Source organism: Eucyclogobius newberryi, unplaced genomic scaffold, assembly GCF_026437365.1.
Source record: "Eucyclogobius newberryi isolate DKJ021-1_F unplaced genomic scaffold, fEucNew1.0.hap1 SCAF_10, whole genome shotgun sequence".
NCBI classification, from domain to species: Eukaryota; Metazoa; Chordata; class Actinopteri; order Gobiiformes; family Gobiidae; genus Eucyclogobius; species Eucyclogobius newberryi.
Genome location: NW_027315724.1, coordinates 26,022,500 through 26,041,290, shown reverse-complemented (window position 1 = coordinate 26,041,290; position 18,791 = coordinate 26,022,500). Strand labels below are relative to the sequence as shown.

Sequence of the window (18,791 nt, the reverse complement as noted above, 5' to 3'; positions counted from 1 at the left end):
ACATCAATCAATCAGGGCTCTGCTGTTCATTTACACACTTTTATTTATCAGGTGCCATTTAAACTCCCGGCAATAAACAGAGTACACCATTTTATTGACAGATAAACAAGGCCACAGACATGATGACAAGTTCCTTATCCTATACATATTTATTCTTTTAACGGCAAGTGAATGATAAGTAGCTTCAGCAGGAACTAGATTAAAGACAAAAACCTATTTTGTACAAAAATATCAAACATGATCCATTAAAAGTGCTTATGTATTGAAATTACAGATAGGGACAGATTTACCCGCATCAGCAGTTACACAGTACATGAAACTGAAATGGTGACTGTTGTGTCATGTTGAGAGAATGGAGGCACAGAAGTACCAAGTAAATTGATTATATTTTTGTTCCGTTTTAGTCTTATGCCAAGCATCAGTTTGGCTTTATCTGTAATGCAAGTAGGACATAAAAATATATAATTGGCATTTGTTAGGCTTTCAAGTTACTGTGTTGTTCCTGAACCAGCAGGAAAAAGTGCTTTCAAATGTTGCATTTAATAGAGGAAACACTAGGCTACATAAGTATTCCTCACATATAATATTCAAAGCAAAAAGGGGTTTAAATACAGTATTGCATGTGAAAAGCTAAAAAGCAGAACAAACATTTAAGTGGCACATAAAGAAAAAATGCATTTGGTCAAATGGCACATAAAATACTGGCATATTCAGAAATATAAATAATTGCAAGGTGAGAGATGGCAAATCAATTCAAGTATTGAAAAAAAAACTATATAAACTGATACTATAATCTAAGAAATCTATTCAGCAGGCTTTGACTTTAATCAATCCTAAAACATACAGATGTATTTGAAATAATTAGACCAATTCCCTTTTCCGTCCTTGAATGGCAGCTGCAGTGATCCCTCGCAGGCTCAAGGTTAGTGCAGTTTAGTTTTCTGCAGATGTGTGTGTTCACTTGCGTCGACTGAAGATGCTCTTTTTGCTGGAGCTCTTGTCCGCAGTGCTGAGGCCGATGAGGAGCCGAGCTTTCTCATCCTCCTCCTGCTGCTGTAGACTGTTGTCACTCTTCACCTCCGATGCCTTCCCTCGCACATCAGAGCCCGCAGCCGGCTTTAACCTCAGCTTTTCCTTTATCATCTGTGCACAATAGGGTCATGATGTTCATGCAACAGCAGATACATAATCCATCTCAATGAGCGACAAAATATGAATACCTGTGCTACAAGTGCCTTTCGACTATCTCTCTTGACTGCCATGGCAAAGTCCAGCCATGTCCAAGTGTTGTTGTGATATTCCAAACAAGGCAAGACCAAGTTTAGATCCTTCCAGTCCACACTACTCTTCTCTCCCTTTGAAAACCGTTCAGTAAATGAATAAACGTTAAAAGTTGAAATGTTACGAGAGAACTTAATGTAACTTGATGGATTTACCTTATAACTGACACAGAGGGGAACTTGAGGAATCTTAATGTAAATGAAGGAGTTGTTCATTGCAGCTCTTTCCTTCATTTTGTCAATATCGTCAACCGGATGCTGATGTGGAGATTACGCAAAGTTTAAAACACTTGTAAATCAAACACTATGAGACACACTGGGCTTATTACCTCTGGAGGCTTTCTGAATGATCGTCTGACACCTGCAGTTCGGTTCAGTCCCTGGGTCATGCCTTTGCTCGGTGGAATGGGGCCAATGGTGTCCTCCGACGACTGCCGAGTCTTGACAGGGATCCCTGTAACACAGAGCAGCTCCAGCACTGTGGCTTCTCACCCAATACTCCCACTGGGCGCGCCCGCCCACCCACCCGCCCGAACCAACTGAACCAACTAGTCAATATCACATCCCACAATGGAAACTAAGAAGTGCTATTGTCCTAATAATTGAAAAGGCAGAAAATACAAACCAGTTGTGACCAGTCTGAACTTGTCTTCCTCATCGGCAACTTCCTCCTCCTCAACATTTCGACCCGGGAAGAAAAATCCCATCATCCTTTTAAAGAACTGGTACATGAGCTGAATCATTAGGGGAACCACATTCACCTGATAAGCAAAAGGAAATTGTTTTATATTAAAACGACATCAGCTAATACATTTCTCAAAGCAGTGGTGCGTCAACACTCACTTCAAAATGCTCCTTCACTGATATTCCTCCCACAGGGGGGCGCACTTTACTAAAGAGCCGCAAGGCAAACTGACGTCCAGATTGGCAGGTACTTTGTGGCCGTAGTACAACCTATAACATGAGATATTAATAATAATGATCAATAATCCAGAAAATGAATTATTATTTTTGTTACTATTACTATCATCATCATCCACATGTAGGACAAAGTAAATGCACTGTGACAAAAAGAAAATGTGGTATGAAACAATGAGATGCCTTTTACTTTTAATGAGACCTTCCAAATACATGCAGCACAAACACTGAAATATGTCACAACTGGACCCACAAGACGAGCTGCACATCACTTTAGTTTTATGTAAATACATACCCTCAATCGCTGCACAGAGGGAGACCAGGTAAAGAAAAGTTATATGAAACAATAGTATTTCAGCAGTATGTGCTTCAAAATCTTTACAAACTACAATTTCCTTTGATGAAAATGGTATACAAAACAATACCTTGTATGCCGCATTGGGAAGGAGGTTGTTCATTGTGAACCAACCAAGCTCCAAAAGATGTTCTGCTGTGTCATCAGACTTGTTCAGCTACAATAAAAAAGAGACAAAAGGGATGTGATCACAATGGTCTTCTTTACAAGCGTGCAAAATGGAAATACATTACGCTATTTAGCAAATGTAGCCATCATAAAACAAAGATCTGTGGCATGTAGTAAATAACAGACTGGCACTTGTTCCAGTACAAAAGTCATGTTAATATGGATGCTGACCTTGCTGTACATGAACCTCTGCAGCTCTAACTCTGCAATGCCGAGCTGTCCGTCCTCTTCAGTGAGACACCAACGTGCCTGAGCAAAGTAGATCTCTGTTCTTCTCACCACGCTCACGTCTTCAGGGGGCTTCCTCAGCTCCAGTTTGTTGGCTCTCTGCAGCTGAAAGTCCTTGAAACACCTAAACAAGTAGAAGGCAAACATGTACCATTTATTGCAGGAATTTCTGCAAGTGATTAATAAATGACTTAAGTAAAAACCTGATAAGAATGTTGAGCTCTTCACTTTTCATCTGCATGTCATTCTTCTCTTGGTTCAGCTGATTCTGGAGTCCTATGTTAATTTCCACCACTTCGTCTGAGTAGGTTTCTTCAAATTGAGCCTGTCAAAATAAAATAATTTGAATTTAATTGATTCAAAGTACCCTTTTGATTAAGCAGTTAGTGTATCAAAAACAGTAGCGGACCCTAATATTTGAATAGATCTGCTTCTCCAGTCGCCTGATCTGAGCCAGGTGCTGCCTGACGGCCTCTTGAAGGTGCAAGATGCTGCTGCGCTGCTCCTCAGGGTTACTGGAAATCTCCAGCTGGAAACGCACACGCTGCTTTTTCTCACTGTGCTCCTAGACAGTAGACAAAATGAGAAACCGCATTATTATTCTATACACTTTGAAAACAGAATAATTCACAACAATGGTCAGTTCAGATAAAACTACCTTCCTCCTGGGTTCCACGTGTAGCAACAGGTTGTTGACGATATCCAGAATCATGGCATATTGAACAGGGTTTGTGGATATCTCAAGGTCATGGTGAATAAGAGTGAATGTGTCCACCGCTCCTGTAACACAACACAATAACAACAATAGCAGTTTGCCCTGTACTTTATGTCCGTATATAAATATTTCAGTCAAGGGCAACCAGTTCAACAACAACATGTACATTAATGCAGTGGCACACACCGGCTTGTTTCTTCAGCAGGTCTTCTTTCTCGTGGGCATTTCTGAGGTCTGGAGGCTTAATTTGTGTTGCCAGTTCAGGGTTTATATCGTGACTGTAGCTGATGTAGTGCATCCGGCAGCTACAGCGGGATATGATTCGCTGAACCTGCTGAGTGTCATTGACCTGGGCCGGCTGGTTCCAGTCTGTACAAGCAAAGATAGGCAAGGCAAGGCAAGGCAAGTTTATTTGTAGAGCACATTTCATACACAAGGCAATTCAAAGTGCTTCACAGCAGGTAAAATGCATTCAAATCACAAAGAAATTACAGAAACAGAAATACAATAAAATTAACTAAATTAAAAATTATCAATCCAACTGATTTTCTAAACTAATAAAATCACAAACAAAAGAGAAGAGTGCAAAGAAAAAATCCTTTCAGTCATATGCGCAGCTAAACAAAACAGTTTTTAGCTTAGATTTGAACATTGTCAGAGTAGAAGCCTGTCTCACATCTTCAGGAAGACTGTTCCAAATTTCAGCTGCATAAAACTGAAACGCAGATTCCCCATGTTTTGTCCTGACTCTGGGCACCAGCAGGAGGCCGGTCCCTGAGGTCCTCAGAGTCCGAGATGGTTCATATGGCACTAACATATCCAAGATGTACTTTGGTGCTAGGCCATGGAGAGACTTGTACACAAGCAGAGCTGCTTTAAAGTCTATTCTCTGAGCCACAGGGAACCAGTGCAGAGACCTGAGAACAGGACTAATGTGATCATACTTCCTGGTTCTAGTCAGGACCCGAGCAGCAGCGTTCTGGATGTACTGCAGCTGTTTTACAGCTCGTTTGGAGAGACCAGTGAGCAGGCCGTTACAGTAGTCTAATCTACTGGAGACAAACGCATGGATAAGTCTCTCTAAATCTGGTTTTGACACTATATTTTTTATTTTGGCAATGTTTTTTAGATGGTAAAAAGCTGCTGATGTTATTGATTTGACGTGGCTATTAAAGTTCAAGTCTGAGTCCATTATTACCCCCAGATTTCTAATTTGGTTTGTAGGTTTTAGAGCGAGACTCTGGAGGTGACCGCTAACACTTTCTCTTTGTTTCTGTGGGCCAAAAACGATTATTTCAGTCTTGTCTGAGTTCAGCTGGAGAAAGTTGTTTTGCATCCACAAACTGATCTGTTGGATGCAGTGACAGAGTGAATCTACTGGTCCATAGTCACCTGCCGATAGTGAAACATAGATCTGAGTGTCGTCTGCATAATTGTGATAGGACACATTTTCACTGCGTATCAACTGACCTAACGGCAGCATGTAGAGGTTGAACAGAAGGGGACCCAGGACTGACCCTTGGGGCACTCCACAGGTCAGGGTCATGTGGTCTGAGACACAGCTACCAATTTCAACAAAGTACTTCCTGTCTTCCAGATAGGACCTTAACCAGTTTAGGGCAGTGCCAGTGATGCCCACCCAGTCCTCTAGTCTCTGTAAGAGGATCCCATGATCGACAGTGTCAAAAGCAGCACTCAGATCTAACAGAATTAAGACTGAGGCTTTGCCCGTGTCAGTGTTCAGGCGGATGTCATTTGTCACCTTGACAAGAGCAGTCTCAGTGCTGTGATGAGGTCTAAAACCTGACTGAAAAACATCAAATGAGTTGTTTATTAAGAGGAAATCTGTGAGCTGTTGGTAAACAACCTTTTCAAGGACTTTGCCCAAAAATGGCAGATTAGAGATGGGCCGGTAATGACTCAGTACTGCGGCATCAAGACTGCTCTTCTTTAGGAGAGGCTTTATGACCGCAGTTTTCAAAGACATTGGGAATGTTCCAGATTGAAGCGACATGTTAACTATGTGAGTAAATGGTGCTAACAAACTGTTCAGCACAGACTTTAGAAATCTGGTGGGTAACACATCAAGGCAGCATGTAGATGAACTCAGACTGGTGATGATCTCATGGACAGTTTTGTCAGTTACTGGTGCAAAGTGAGTTAGCTCTAAGTGTCTTGGTGGTTTTAGGGTAATTTTTTGCATTGTGGGATTTATAGCATTTTTAATGCCCTGAACTTTGTCATTAAAGAATAATGCAAACTCATTACACTTGGATGTGGAAATGAGTTCTAACGGCAGCTGAGCTGGAGGGTTTGTTAATCTGTTTACTGTGGCAAACAGGACACGCGAGTTGTTACTGCAGCTTCCAATTATTTCAGAAAAATATCTTTCCCTAGTTCTACATAAGATTAGGTTGTACATGTTCAGCTTTTCTTTGTAAATCTCTTTTTGAACCTGGAGCTTTGACTTGCGCCATTTCCGTTCGGCCCTGCGGCACTCCCTTTTCTGTGCCCTGACCGAATCATCATTTCTCCACGGCGCCTTCTGCTTATTTTTAACCATTTTAGCCTTTATAGGGGCGATGGTGTCCAGAACATTCAAAACACTAGATGTAACAGAGTTCAACAAATCATTTACATTAGAACATGAGACATTTTCAAAGTTTATCATTTCCATAAACAGTGCACCTGTGCCATCACTTATATGTCTCCTCTGAACAACTGCAGGACCAACCGGAGGTTGGGGAGAAACAGACAGGTCAAAGAAGACACAGAAATGATCAGACAGAGCAACATCGATCACATTAACATTTGAAATATTTACCCCCTTTGTAATTATGAGATCTAGAGTGTGTCCTTTGCTGTGGGTGGGGCCTCTCACATGCTGAGTAAGACTGAAGGTTTCAAGGACAGCATCAAGCTCTTTAGCGTTTCTGTCACAAACATTATCAACATGCACGTTGAAATCACCTGTAATGACCAAACCATCAAAGTCTGTGCATACAACTGAAAGCATCTCAGTAAAATCATCAATAAAACTTTGGCAGTGCTGGGGAGGCTTGTATAAAACAATGAAGAGAATGGATGGAGACCGTTTTAGCTCCATTTTAAAGGATACATACTCAAATGATGAAAACACCCCAAAAGACAACCTGCGGGTAATTATTTCATCTCTAAAGACAGCACAGACTCCACCCCCTTTTTTGTTTTCTCGTGTTTCAGATTCAAACTTAAATTTGGGTGGAGCAGATTCTATCAGAACTACATTTCCTGTGTTTTTGTCAAGCCATGTTTCAGTTAAAAACATAAAATCAAGATTATAAGAAGAAATAAAATTATTAATTAAGAGAGATTTGTTACATAAGGATCTGACATTTAGCACAGCAAGTTTCAGACTAGTTTCAGTGGGACTGGGCTTTATCTTTTCACAGGGAATATGAATCACATTTCTCAGATTGGGCCTGACTCGCATTTTGTTTTTCCATCTGTGTGATGATGTGACTACAGAAATAGCACTAGGGGGGGCTCTTTTTACATAGGGCCCCGGGTTGGTTTGATTTTTAATGTGACAATAAGTCCCGGCAACGCTGAGACCCAGTGCATCCTAGCTATGGGAGATACCAGGTAAAAGGCGAGGTTGGATGGGTGGTGGGGCTTTTGTAGCCAAGGAGAGTTTGGGACCAGGTGAGAGGCGAGGGGGGATGGGTGGTGGGGCTTTTGTTGGTGTAGTCGGCATAGCCCTTGCTATATTGGGCGTGAGTGGAGCCATCTTAATGCCTGATTTGATCAGACTTTCAAAATGGCTGGGAAGGCCCATGGGTGAGAGTGGAGATGAGAAGGAGAATGATGAATCTTTAGTGGGAGTAGATGTTGCAGGGGGAACCCAGGGCTGGTGTGAAGGCAGGGGCGATGACAGGGATGTTGTTGGGCTTGTCACAGATGGGTCCAAGGCCTTTGAAGATTGTTCCTTTGCTGGAGGCGGTGGAGGTGAATGTGGAGCAGCTGGAGCTGAATCCTTTGCTGGTGGTGGTGGAGCAGCTGCTGATGAATCCTTTGGTGGAGGCTGAGGTTGTGGTGCTTTTGATGTTGAAACATTGGCTCGGTCTCTGGCTGAGGGAGCAGGAATTCTTCTCTCATTCCTCTCTTCTCTAACTATCTGCTCAGGACCCTGTCCAGGCCCAGTCCAATGCCTCAGAGCGTGGAGCAGGTTCTCTGTCAGCACCCTCACTCCACCTCTGCATAGGTGGGGGCCATTTCTCTTAAACAGGTCCTCTCGTTTCCAGAATAGATAGAAGTTCTCAATGTAGTGTAGTCCTCTCGGGGAACACTCTTTGGACAGCCATGTGTTCAGCTGAAGAAGCCGGCTAAACTTGTTTATCCTCCTGTCGATGTTTGGAAGAGGTCCACTTATGAAAGTTTTGATTTCCATTTTATCAAGCACGTCGAATAACTTCAAGAAGTCTTTTTTCAAAACTTCAGTCTGTTCCCGCCGCATGTCCACTGCACCCACGTGCACAATCAGCTGTTTAGCTCCTCCATGCTTAGCCATAATATTTGGAAGGAGTGACGTTATCTCAGAAACAGTGGCGCTTGGAAAAGAATGTGTGTTTATCTTTTCATGCGTCATGTGACTTATCGCGCCGTCCCCAACTAAAACAATCTGCGTGACCTTGGCAGATCCTCCTCGCTGTATTTTGGCCACGTCATCTTTCCTTTTTTCATTTAATTCCATCTCTGAAAGTGGTAAAAATCTGTTGGTGAGCTGTATTTTAGGTGACTTCACGTTATCTTTGTATCGTTTAGGCTTTGCTCCAAGTTTGTTCCAAGAAACAGCCTGGTCTTTCTGGTTTTTAGACAGTTTTGGAAACGACACAGAGTCACTGCGGTTTAGGTTGAAAGTAGCAGTTTTTCTTGTAAAAAGTGTGCTCTTCTTACCGTCGGTTGACACCGGAATGGTATCGTGAAGAACTTTTTCAGATTCCAAAACAAATATCCGTGTTTTCAGCTCATTAATTTCTTGTTGACATTTCCGACAGCGTTCACAGTCTTTCTCACTTCTTCTCCCGGACATGTCGCTGGCGTCAGATATGTCGTTAAAACTGGAAAAATGTTCTTAAAATCCTTGGTTTACTTGAAAAAGTCTAAAGCAAAAATGTTTGGAAGACAAAAACTGATTAAAAAGCAAAATAAATAAGGAAAGCAGCGATAGCAAGCGGAGCGAGCAAAAAAGCGTGTGCACTCTTCGGAAGCAGGAACGACACAGAACTAGCTGGTCAACATTGTCATGAATCACATTAAACAGTAACACACACCGATATTTTTGTACAGGTGCAAATACAAGGACCAGCAACTTCAAAAACAAAGTATAGGGCTGAGCCAAAACTGAGTGCAGTTATATATTTTACATCAATTCCCTTCACTGTGCATATGAACAGAGAACATTGAACTGAGTGGCCATTCAAATGTAGATTATATTATACCTGTTGTGGTGCTAACCATTCCTCCCACTGCCTGGCCACTCTCCATCAGCTCCAGCACTGAGTCTAGATTTCTCTGCCTGTGCTCTTCAATATTTTTAACCTGAATACAACAAAACATATTTAGCACGTGAACACGGTTGAGTGCTCAATTGTCAATACATTGACATACTTCCAGCCACAGCTGCCTGCCTTCATCCTCAGATGGATTGAGCTCCATAGTGGCAAAGTACTGCATGCCGTCGAGCAGACATGTCCACGTGGTCTTCTGCTTCAGAGTGTCATTGTACCAGGAGGGGTGGTGTTCACACTGAAGGAGCTGAGCCTTGGCTGCAGACACAAGCACACAGCCAGCGGTCTCTGTCCCACGCAACATCATCTGAACAAAAACAGGACAACAATAAAACAAAAAGAAAACTAAGGCAGTAAGTAGTACAAAAAAAGGAAGTTTTGTCTTATAAACAAGGGGAATTGTAGCAGTCTGATATATTGATATGATGTAAGGCTGAAACAAGTCAATCGCGTGACAATCATTGAAATAAGCATCAACCAATTCAGCATCGATTCCAAAGCATGCTATTTGCTGAGAAATCACAAATGTTGCGGGTTATTAAAAAATCCCTTTAGTAAAAATGTGAATTCAGGCAAAAAAAAGAAACAGTATATCAAGCACATTATAGATGAATGCAAAAAAGCAAGCAATCATCCATTAGTTACCTGACAGTTAACCAACTCAATGAACCAGTTTCGATTGTAGACGTCATCGGTTTGACAAGCTGCAATGCCACACAGCTGATCGCTCACACCCGAGTCTTCTTCTGAGAACACCACAAACTTATCAGTCTCTTCTATCAGCTTTTGGAGCATTGATGTCCCTGTAATGAAAAAACAAAACAAGAAGGATGGTCAGAATAGTTATATTACCATAATTATAAATAATGTATGACAAAAGCACTCGCCTTCGTTTCTTTCTGCTCGACTGAGGCTGCCGCTGCCGCTGGTGATGGGTGTGGTGGGGGCCGTTGTTGGAGAGTAGTTGGAAGGCGTGCGCTTGAGTTTCTTTGCCTGAACTTGAGGGTCAATCTTGAGTCCCTTCAAAGCTTCAGTGGAGAGGTTCCTCTTCAATACAGAGGCCTTTTTGTAGCCGTCATACAGAGCAAAGGCGATGTTCCTGTTAGTGGTGGTCCAGGATGCACGCAGATCCACAAGACGCAGTTTATGAGTGTAGGAAGCATTAGTCTCATCTGTGGTGTTCACCTCCTGTGCAGAAAACAGGGGGGTTGCTAAAAAGACTAGAACACAGGTGTATACTGCGGTTGTGTTCCCATTACCTCCTCCATGTGGTTGCTTTGCCGCTGGTAGCTCAGGGAGGACAAACTGAGGAGGTGGGTTTTGTTGACCTGGGCGTTGAGCTGGTGATCTGCCGTCTCGTCCCACGTGGAGGCCATCAGGTGGACAGTCACTTGGGACAGCTCACTCACCATTTGGGTGACGTTCCACTCAGAGATCAGCCTCCTCATCACAGTCCCAGCTGTTGGAGACACAATTCAAATTGTACTCAACCTGTACTCCTGATTATACAAATATGAGTGTGAATAAACAAACTGGGCATACCCTGTGGAATGAGCCTCTGAGCCCCTCGAGTAAAGACATGGCCTTTGCTGCACTCTACTTGGATTCCTCTTTGTTGAGCAAAGGACGCCCAGTACAGCACCTGAGAAACCCCAACGTAAAATACAGAAAGTTGTCATATCCAACATAAACCTAGCATCAGATCTTCTGCTCACAAACAGACCTGTAACTGAGGGAAAGCAGCAGTGTAGGACATCTGTTTATAATGCTGACCCAACTTCCTGCGAACAGGTTTGAGGCTCTGGAACAGCTTGCCTCTGCATATTGGTCGAGAGACATTGGTCCAAGTGGCCCAAAAGTTCTGCATCCAGCGCAATGTGCTGCTATACAGCAGGATTTTAGGTTGGGAGGGATCTAAAAAAAAACATTACAATTGTTAAAATTTTATTACAGCTTTTTTTTTTTTTTAATTTATTTATTTATTTTTTTTATATATATATATATATATATATATATATATATATATATATATATATATATATATATATATATATATATATATATATATATATATATATATATATATATATATATATATATATATATATATATATATATATATATATATATATATATATATATATATATATATATATATATATATATATATATATATATATAGAACCTAGAAAAAGCCAACAAACCAGAGCTCTGGTTGAGATCCATGGTGATGGAGAGATTGAGGTTTTCTGAGCGAAAAGCTCTGTAAGAGTCGTGCGGTTGTCCTGAAGTCACATCTGCGATACTGTCTGCACAGCACAGTGTCACTGCGTGATGATCGTGAGGGTTACCATGGCAAAGCCATTGAAGGTCAAGGGTCATACACAAGTTAGGCAAGTGTAAAAAGCAAATATCATCATACCTATAAATACAAAACAGAACAGATGCTATTAATATTTTATCTATGATATTGAGTTACTTTTTGAGTGCGTTAGCTTTACTTCGAGGCGGTTCGAACGTTTACTTCCAAGTCACCCTTAAACACAAATTTCCCAGGATTCCAGTCAAAGTTGAGCTTAGACCATTCCCAGTGCAAGTTTTCTGTAGTGTTGTAAGGGTCCTATAACACGAAATATAAGATATATTTACCAAGCCATTCATGGTTTCAAAAAGCTGTTCTGAGTATTGGCTTACTTCTGTAGCCAGCTGATGGAGATTGGCTAGCTCAATGTCCATTGCCCAGTGACCATGGAGAAGGAGTCGACTTTTGTCCCACCAGGCAAGGAGAGGGGAGGGGTCAGCGGTTGGCTTGGTTAGCAAATCGACGGACTGGCCAATCAACGTCCAGGCAGGGTCCCAACAAGGTCCCCAAACAATGGTGTACAGAGAGATGGTTGCTGAAAAAAAGACAAAACATTGCTTCAGACTAGGAAACATAAGGTTGTTGTCTGGACTAAATATAAATAAATAAATTTATTACATTTAAAGTCATAATAGAACTTGAGAGGCGGAACATTCCTGTGGACCGTCACATCTCCCCATGGTTGGCCAAGCGGGACAATCTCTTTGCGATGACCTCTTGCTAATCCATCTTGTTCTGTCCCAACAAGACGGCCGGAGAGCTGCCAGTCACGGATTTCAAACAAGTATCGAGGGTAGTCCCGAATTCGCACTGTAAATGCATATAAAAGTCAAACCACCATAAAAGAAAAACAGAGAGAGATTTTGTTGAAACATACCCAAAAATGCCGCAAGTTTGAATTTGACAGCCCGACACCACTGCACCACCAGGGGAAGTCCTTCTTTTGGAAACGGGCTTATCCAGTCAATGTCCCTTAGCTGCTCCCTCACTCTCTCTGGACCATGAAGAGACTCGTCAGCCAGGACTACCAACTCCAGGTCGGACACGGTCCAGGTCAACAGCGACTTCCTCATCGGAGTGTTGGCATAGAGACGATGAGAACGCTGGATGTAGATCTCAATGTGCTTTTTCTCCAGTGAACTATACAGCTCCTCTATTTTTCTGGCCGGCAGAAGTTCACCATGTTGCTTACGGAGATCAGCAACTTTCTTGTCAAGCAACTGCAGACGCTTGGCACTTTCTTTACTTTCATCTTTCATCAGCTCGTAGTTATCGCGCAACTTAATTTCAAAGACATCATCAAGGAAGACAAAGGAAAACTGAGTAATTTTGAACACGAGATCGGGAGGCAAACATTGAACCCCAGTAGTTTGGCTCTGAGATAGATGCAATGTTTTTAACCATTTCTGAACACAAATGGCCATGTCAAAAGTGTTGGAGAAGTTGTACTGGTAAGGAAACTCCACAGCCAAGAGGGGACAGGTCAGGACCCAGACGCAGTTGCGAGGCGTCGTCAGGAAGGAAAAGTCATCTCTGTGACACGTCATTTCTGTTACATCTGAATGTGTCTCGACATCAAGGGATTTAAAAGTGACAATGTTGTTTCCGTCAAAGTTAAAAATAAGAGATGGGCATTGTAGATGCATGGAACCAGCATGCTTTGAAAGTATAATAGCTTCTGCGTGGAGCAAGATGTAGTTTTCTTCACTCACGTGGGCTGTGACACGTGTACAGCCAAGCTCAATGTGCACAGTGAGACATCTGCTTTGGTCTGAGCCACTGCCAGTTGGTTTAAGGGGACTTTCCTTCTGAGTTCTACAAAGCATAAACCAACATGCTTGTGCCTCAGTCATGTGTTGATATAAAACCATGTGATCTGAAGGTGCCCATTCTATACTGAGCTCTTCTTGACATTTGACCTGAATAACATCATTGGTAAAGATTAGGGATCATTATTAGACAGGTAGACATGATAATTATAATGTGTTGTTACCTGAAGCGTGTGGATTGTGATATGGTAAGAAACATCTACAGAAGCTAGTTTCAAAATAGGATGTGGCATCTCAGCGGCAGAACAACAAACTTCCATGTTCTCTGTAACAGTCTTGATGACTGACAGGGCAGCAGCTTGTAGCCTGATATTACAGCTTTCAGCGGAGCTCATGACACTTAAAGTATCCATCCGCATAGACACAGCTCCTAAGACCAGAAAAAAAAAATGGTAAAATTCCTACAACACTGTTTTCAGATCATATTCTGTACTAGATTTACCAGCCAGATTAGATAGTGTGAACACATTGACATCTTCCAGACAGAAGTCCAATTTAAAGAGAAAGTTGAGATGTGATGGAGTGTTGGGCTGGACTGTTGAATCGTTTAGGGCAGGCGCAGTAGAAACCTCTGGAAGTTGCTGCTCTTTTTCTGGAGGTACAAGCAGCGTCAGAAGGCGAGAGAGACACAGTGCACAGGTCTCGGACAGCTCCACCTGCAGCCCCTTTAGACTCGACTCCAGACCCAGACATGGCAGCTGATCACAAACCTCAAAGTGGGGACGGTTCAAACGCCCCTGGACAAACCAGATAAAAGCATTTACACATTACACTATTCATCATTTGGTTGTCAGATATCCCAATAATAACTTTTTTTACCTTTAGAGTTAGAGAGTCCAGTATCAGGGCTTCTCCCCAAACATGTTTACCCGGCGGGTGCGGTGCCTGTTGGATATGGGAGCCTTGGCCCACTCTCCACCAGAAACTCTCCAAGACCAGAAAGGCGCGCTGATGTACATTCTGCGGCTCCGGAGACTCGTGCTCTGTTTTCATGTCTGGCAGATGCTTCAATTCTGAAACCGTGATTGCAAAAGGTTTTAGGCTTTTGCGGGTCATACAGTATCCATCCATCCATCCATCCATCCATCAATTCATCCATCCATTTTCTACCGCTTGTTCCCTTTCGGGGTCGCGGGTGACTGGAGCCTATCCCAGATCTCCTTCTTGGGAGGCAAGAGCGCTAACCGCCTTTGCCACCGTGCACACCGTCATACAGTATCACATGACATAAAAACATCAGGTTTCATCAATGCATTTTGAACTTCTGCATGCTACCAATTAATACTTACAATATTTTAAGGGCAACTTATGTTCTGTATTAGTAAACTATATCCTCAAGTTAAAATAATGCTTACATATTGAACTGTCAAAGCTGTGCTTAAGGCGTGTTTAGTTAATATGTAACATCAACCCTTCGCAAACCACGTTATCTAACCTTGACTATCATTGTGCATAGAGCTCTTCTAGCCGTCATAAATTTTGTTAGACCACAAATAGTATAAGAAGATAATTTATTATTTAGTTATATGTAAGCATTTACCTAACAAAATAAATATAGATTGAAACACCAAAAGGCAACTGTTAATACCTGTATTCACACACAGGAATCCTAGTGCAAAAGGTGTAGTGTCTCCCAGTTGAACAGACACATTCACATTGGTCACACTAGACGTGAGCATTACAGGGGCGTCGAGGTGAGGAACACACCTGAGGAGGAGGAGTTTGGGGAAATAAACTAAGGGGCTACACAAAACAATGCAAACAAAGTAAAGAGGAAACAAGGATAGCACATAGGTACATGGGTAAGAGAAGAAATAGCACTGAAAAACACATTTAATGCCATTACATTTACACCTCTGCCGGATTTTCAAATGATATACTTAAAAGCCCCACCGTGAAACATTTCAGTCAGTAAATAGACTAAAATATTTTTTTTGTTAGCAATCACTTAATTTTATTTTATAGACGAGCAGGTAGTGCCGGTCGTCACAAATGTTACACAGTGGGGCTTTGAACTGAATGTCAACTGCCACTTGCCTTTTTCTATGTGCCGTTTTTCTGTGCAGTAGTTTTTCCCAAGAAAACAGATTAAGCCAATGTGAAAACTCCTGATGTCGGTAGTGTATGATACAAGTGTTGACAGTGAATGAGCCGGAAATATCCAAAGATGAAACCTTAAACAAGAAGCCAGTTAAATATTGGGCGCCAAATTAAAACATGATAAAATGGCGTACTCACTTGCAATGTCGTCTTCAGTGTGTTCACACAAAGAATCCTTTGTCTACTTTGGGAAAGAAGAAGTCCATCTGCCAAGAGGAGTGTGATCAGTATTGTATCTTTGAGTAAATATGAATGCGCTTCAAAACAAACCTTCCAGTATGATTTGGAGGTGACTTTGGGGAAAACTAAGCTCAGGTGTAAAGCTTTTGAGTGGATGCTGTTCATTGTCTCGTCCATAGCAGAGTTTCAAAGACTTCAAAGTCCAGTTCAAGTGCCTGAAAATAGCATGCAGTTAACATTGGCATTCAACATTCAACTCCTGCTGTTCCTTTTTTATATTGTAGAGTAAATTATACTAAAAATGTAACTAAAACACGTAATAAACAATACTTTAAAGATAATGATAAAAATAATTGTAAATACTAAAATCACAAATTAAGATGCCATTAGCTTGTATAAAATGCAGTGCACAAACAAGTTTTAGCCGTATAATCTGAACGCAGAAGCTCATTACACTTTTTGAAATGATAATTGGCTTGAGAACCAAACAAAAATGGAATTACCTAAACAACAAATGGTTTACAATTTTAAAACGTAAATGGTATCAGTGAAATAAATAATACAATGTGACAATATATTGATCGTGTATGAAATGTTTTATATAAATTCCTACAAATACTACATTTGTGTAACTTGAATGAATGTGAATAAAAAATCCTTAAAAAGAAAAAACTCAGCATAAAACTAAAAGAGACAAACTCACTCACCTTTTCTGGCTGTGCATGGACAGAGTTACATTTGAATTATCAAATTCCACATTGACCTTCTCAGGAATGAGATGATGGAACAGTTCGACGTCCTCTGTTCGGATAAACTCGCCATCTTCACAAACTAGCATAAAAATAATAACAATCAACACAACAGAGATTTTCAGTAGTTCCCTCGAGTTGAGTAATTTACTTACTAGAGTTATCATCTGCTGATATGGTTTTGTTTGGGATAGATGGAAGTACGAGTTGACTGAGGAAAAGTCCTTCATGTAGCTCTCCTATGAGCGTCCTCACACACAGAGATAAACATCCTGGCTTCAGATCAGGCAGACTCACATCCCCCGACAACAATAAGCTCACAGCAACCTCAGCCAAACATATGTCCTAAGGAGGAAAAAGCTAATCAAATCCACACAATCACATGTTCAGCCTTTAACACAATATAACAAGACCCTTACCAACTGGCTGCTTTTCAGAACTTTACTGCTCAGTTGACCCACAGAAAAATCCCATGACAATCTTTGACAAAAAACAACATTTTGTGAGTAAAATAATCCAAGGAACAAGAGAATAATATGTTTGCCTTACTTGTTGCTTTGATGGTCAAGTAGTAATGTTATGCCAGTGATGGTCATGTGCCATAGTGACTCTGACAGTGCGAGATTCAGGACCATAATATTGACTGAACTGATGTGGAAGGAAAGCAGCTGATAATAAAAAAAAATAAAATAAAAAGTAGGAATCAAGCGGGCCATACATATTGTAAAATGAATATTGATCATAAGGCAACATACTTGTGAGAAAAAGCATAGCAAAGTGAGGTTGACTGAAATGTCCCCAGATTTCTTGCCATCGCTCTTTTCCAGCTCTGGACTTACTGGTGAGTGCAAGTCGAACCTGATCCGTGTTTCTCCAATGCATAATCCCAAGTATCTCCTGCAAAACAAGTTTGTGTGTGACATAATATCGTATCAGATTCAGCAGCTCGCTTGTGGCCTACTCACGGAAGTCCTGGGTTAAAGAGTTTACTTGATATCCATATTCTGTCAATTTCCTGTCACAAATAAAGACCCTTGTTGTTAGAACAGTATAGATTAGAAAATAACAATATTAGTGTCTGTCTAAACTTCTTCTGGGAATGAGATATGCCAGATCACGATTCATGTTGACTTAGTATTTAAGAGCAAACTTAAGTCATCTCCTGCTCTTGAGAGTTCACACTTCAGACCGTGACAGAAGCTGACCGATCGGTGAAGTGAGCGGGGGAAACAAGTGTCTAGAGCTATATTCAATTGAGAAATATCGAATTACAATCTGATGATATCACCAAACTAGCATATCATCCAGGAGATTTATTTGAATGTTTATTGCCGTATTGCCCAGGCCTAGCACAAGTTTGTATTTAGTGACATATTGCTAGTGCTTACCAAAGTATGCTGAGGGTGAAACTGGATGACCACTCCATTTATAGAAAACAGGCCAAATGATTTGATCTTTAACTCTGCATTAAAGGCAGTTCGGAAATATTTCACCACCAACCTACATAGAAACCACCTGCAAACAAGAGATGTGAGGGGTTTAAATAACTTTTCAGCACATGCATTAAAAGATTGACAACATTTATATCATTACCTGCACAAAATCCATAATAACAAGGCCCCAAAAATAAATAAAAGAGGCAGAGTTGTCAGCAGGAGAGACATCATGTACTGGGTCTGGTGAACATGCTGGGGCTCGTCTATCTTCTACCAGCTGCTGTCAAACAGAAGTCCACCTTAGAATAAATCAGGTGTCAAGAACCGAGCTGATCTAAAACACTGACAATCTGTTTCCATTGGCAACATAATATGTGGCGCGCTTCATTGCATTTTAGTTGAAATGACCACAGCAACTTCAAAGTTTGTGGTTATGGAGGAAGAAGACAAGGCTGGCTAAACAGAGTTAGCAACACGGAAAAGCAAGCTAATTTCCAGATTAATGTCAAGACAAAGGTTGACAGTCAAACAAACGCGCATCCATATGGACAGCGGTTCAACTCCGACATAGGCTCGCACGTGAAATAGTTAAAACATTTGCAGCCGCGTCACCCCAAACATCGGTGGCCAATCTGCACTGGCAACGGTGTGCTAATGCTAACAGCTAATGCTTAGGAGCTAGCTGTGTAGCCCAGTTAGCACAACCGTAACTTCGCGGATAACTTCAACTGTACAATTAAATTCAAGGTATAGTTTTAAATACAGTCCAGATGAACTCACCTGGCGTGCCAAGGCGTTTCCCGTAATGTAAGACACTTAAGGAGACACAGACTGATGTGGTAGTTTGGGAAGAAGTAAACACTGCTGTGGTGGTACGCCCTTCTGCTTCTCATCATCTCCAGCTCCAGTCAACACTCATGAA

At 41.5% G+C, this 18,791-nt stretch overlaps 1 protein-coding gene across 1 annotated transcript; it reads right to left on the bottom strand.

The window, feature by feature from the left end:
- Nucleotides 1-75: 75 nt before the first annotated feature.
- LOC140380210 (bridge-like lipid transfer protein family member 2) lies at nucleotides 76-18,787 on the bottom strand. Its single transcript, XM_072464377.1, has 40 exons — nucleotides 18,650-18,787; nucleotides 18,027-18,149; nucleotides 17,822-17,948; nucleotides 17,399-17,448; nucleotides 17,189-17,330; nucleotides 16,983-17,101; nucleotides 16,853-16,913; nucleotides 16,589-16,778; nucleotides 16,392-16,515; nucleotides 15,775-15,899; nucleotides 15,643-15,710; nucleotides 15,442-15,578; nucleotides 14,993-15,147; nucleotides 14,224-14,417; nucleotides 13,847-14,141; nucleotides 13,569-13,774; nucleotides 12,453-13,494; nucleotides 12,194-12,385; nucleotides 11,908-12,110; nucleotides 11,715-11,833; nucleotides 11,418-11,635; nucleotides 10,937-11,127; nucleotides 10,756-10,855; nucleotides 10,473-10,672; nucleotides 10,095-10,401; nucleotides 9,859-10,016; nucleotides 9,314-9,520; nucleotides 9,145-9,244; nucleotides 3,851-4,033; nucleotides 3,608-3,729; nucleotides 3,359-3,514; nucleotides 3,153-3,274; nucleotides 2,893-3,073; nucleotides 2,624-2,710; nucleotides 2,124-2,234; nucleotides 1,906-2,041; nucleotides 1,610-1,734; nucleotides 1,437-1,538; nucleotides 1,221-1,355; nucleotides 76-1,143 (listed from the first exon to the last, which is right to left on the bottom strand). Exons 2-40 carry the CDS (start codon nucleotides 18,098-18,100, stop codon nucleotides 958-960), a joined length of 6,750 nt encoding a protein of 2,249 aa, XP_072320478.1. The 5' UTR covers nucleotides 18,101-18,149; nucleotides 18,650-18,787; the 3' UTR covers nucleotides 76-957.
- Between the last annotated feature and the right edge of the window lie 4 nt (nucleotides 18,788-18,791).

Excerpts from the sequence above, each read along its gene's own strand:
- LOC140380210 (XM_072464377.1), bottom strand. The coding sequence starts at position 18,100 with ATGATGTCTCTCCTGCTGACAACTCTGCCTCTTTTATTTATTTTTGGG. Across the intron at positions 13,775-13,846 it reads CACACTATCTAATCTGGCTG|GAGCTGTGTCTATGCGGATG; the intron begins GTAAATCTAGTA and ends TTCTGGTCTTAG. Across the intron at positions 1,356-1,436 it reads CCCTCTGTGTCAGTTATAAG|GGAGAGAAGAGTAGTGTGGA; the intron begins GTAAATCCATCA and ends CGGTTTTCAAAG.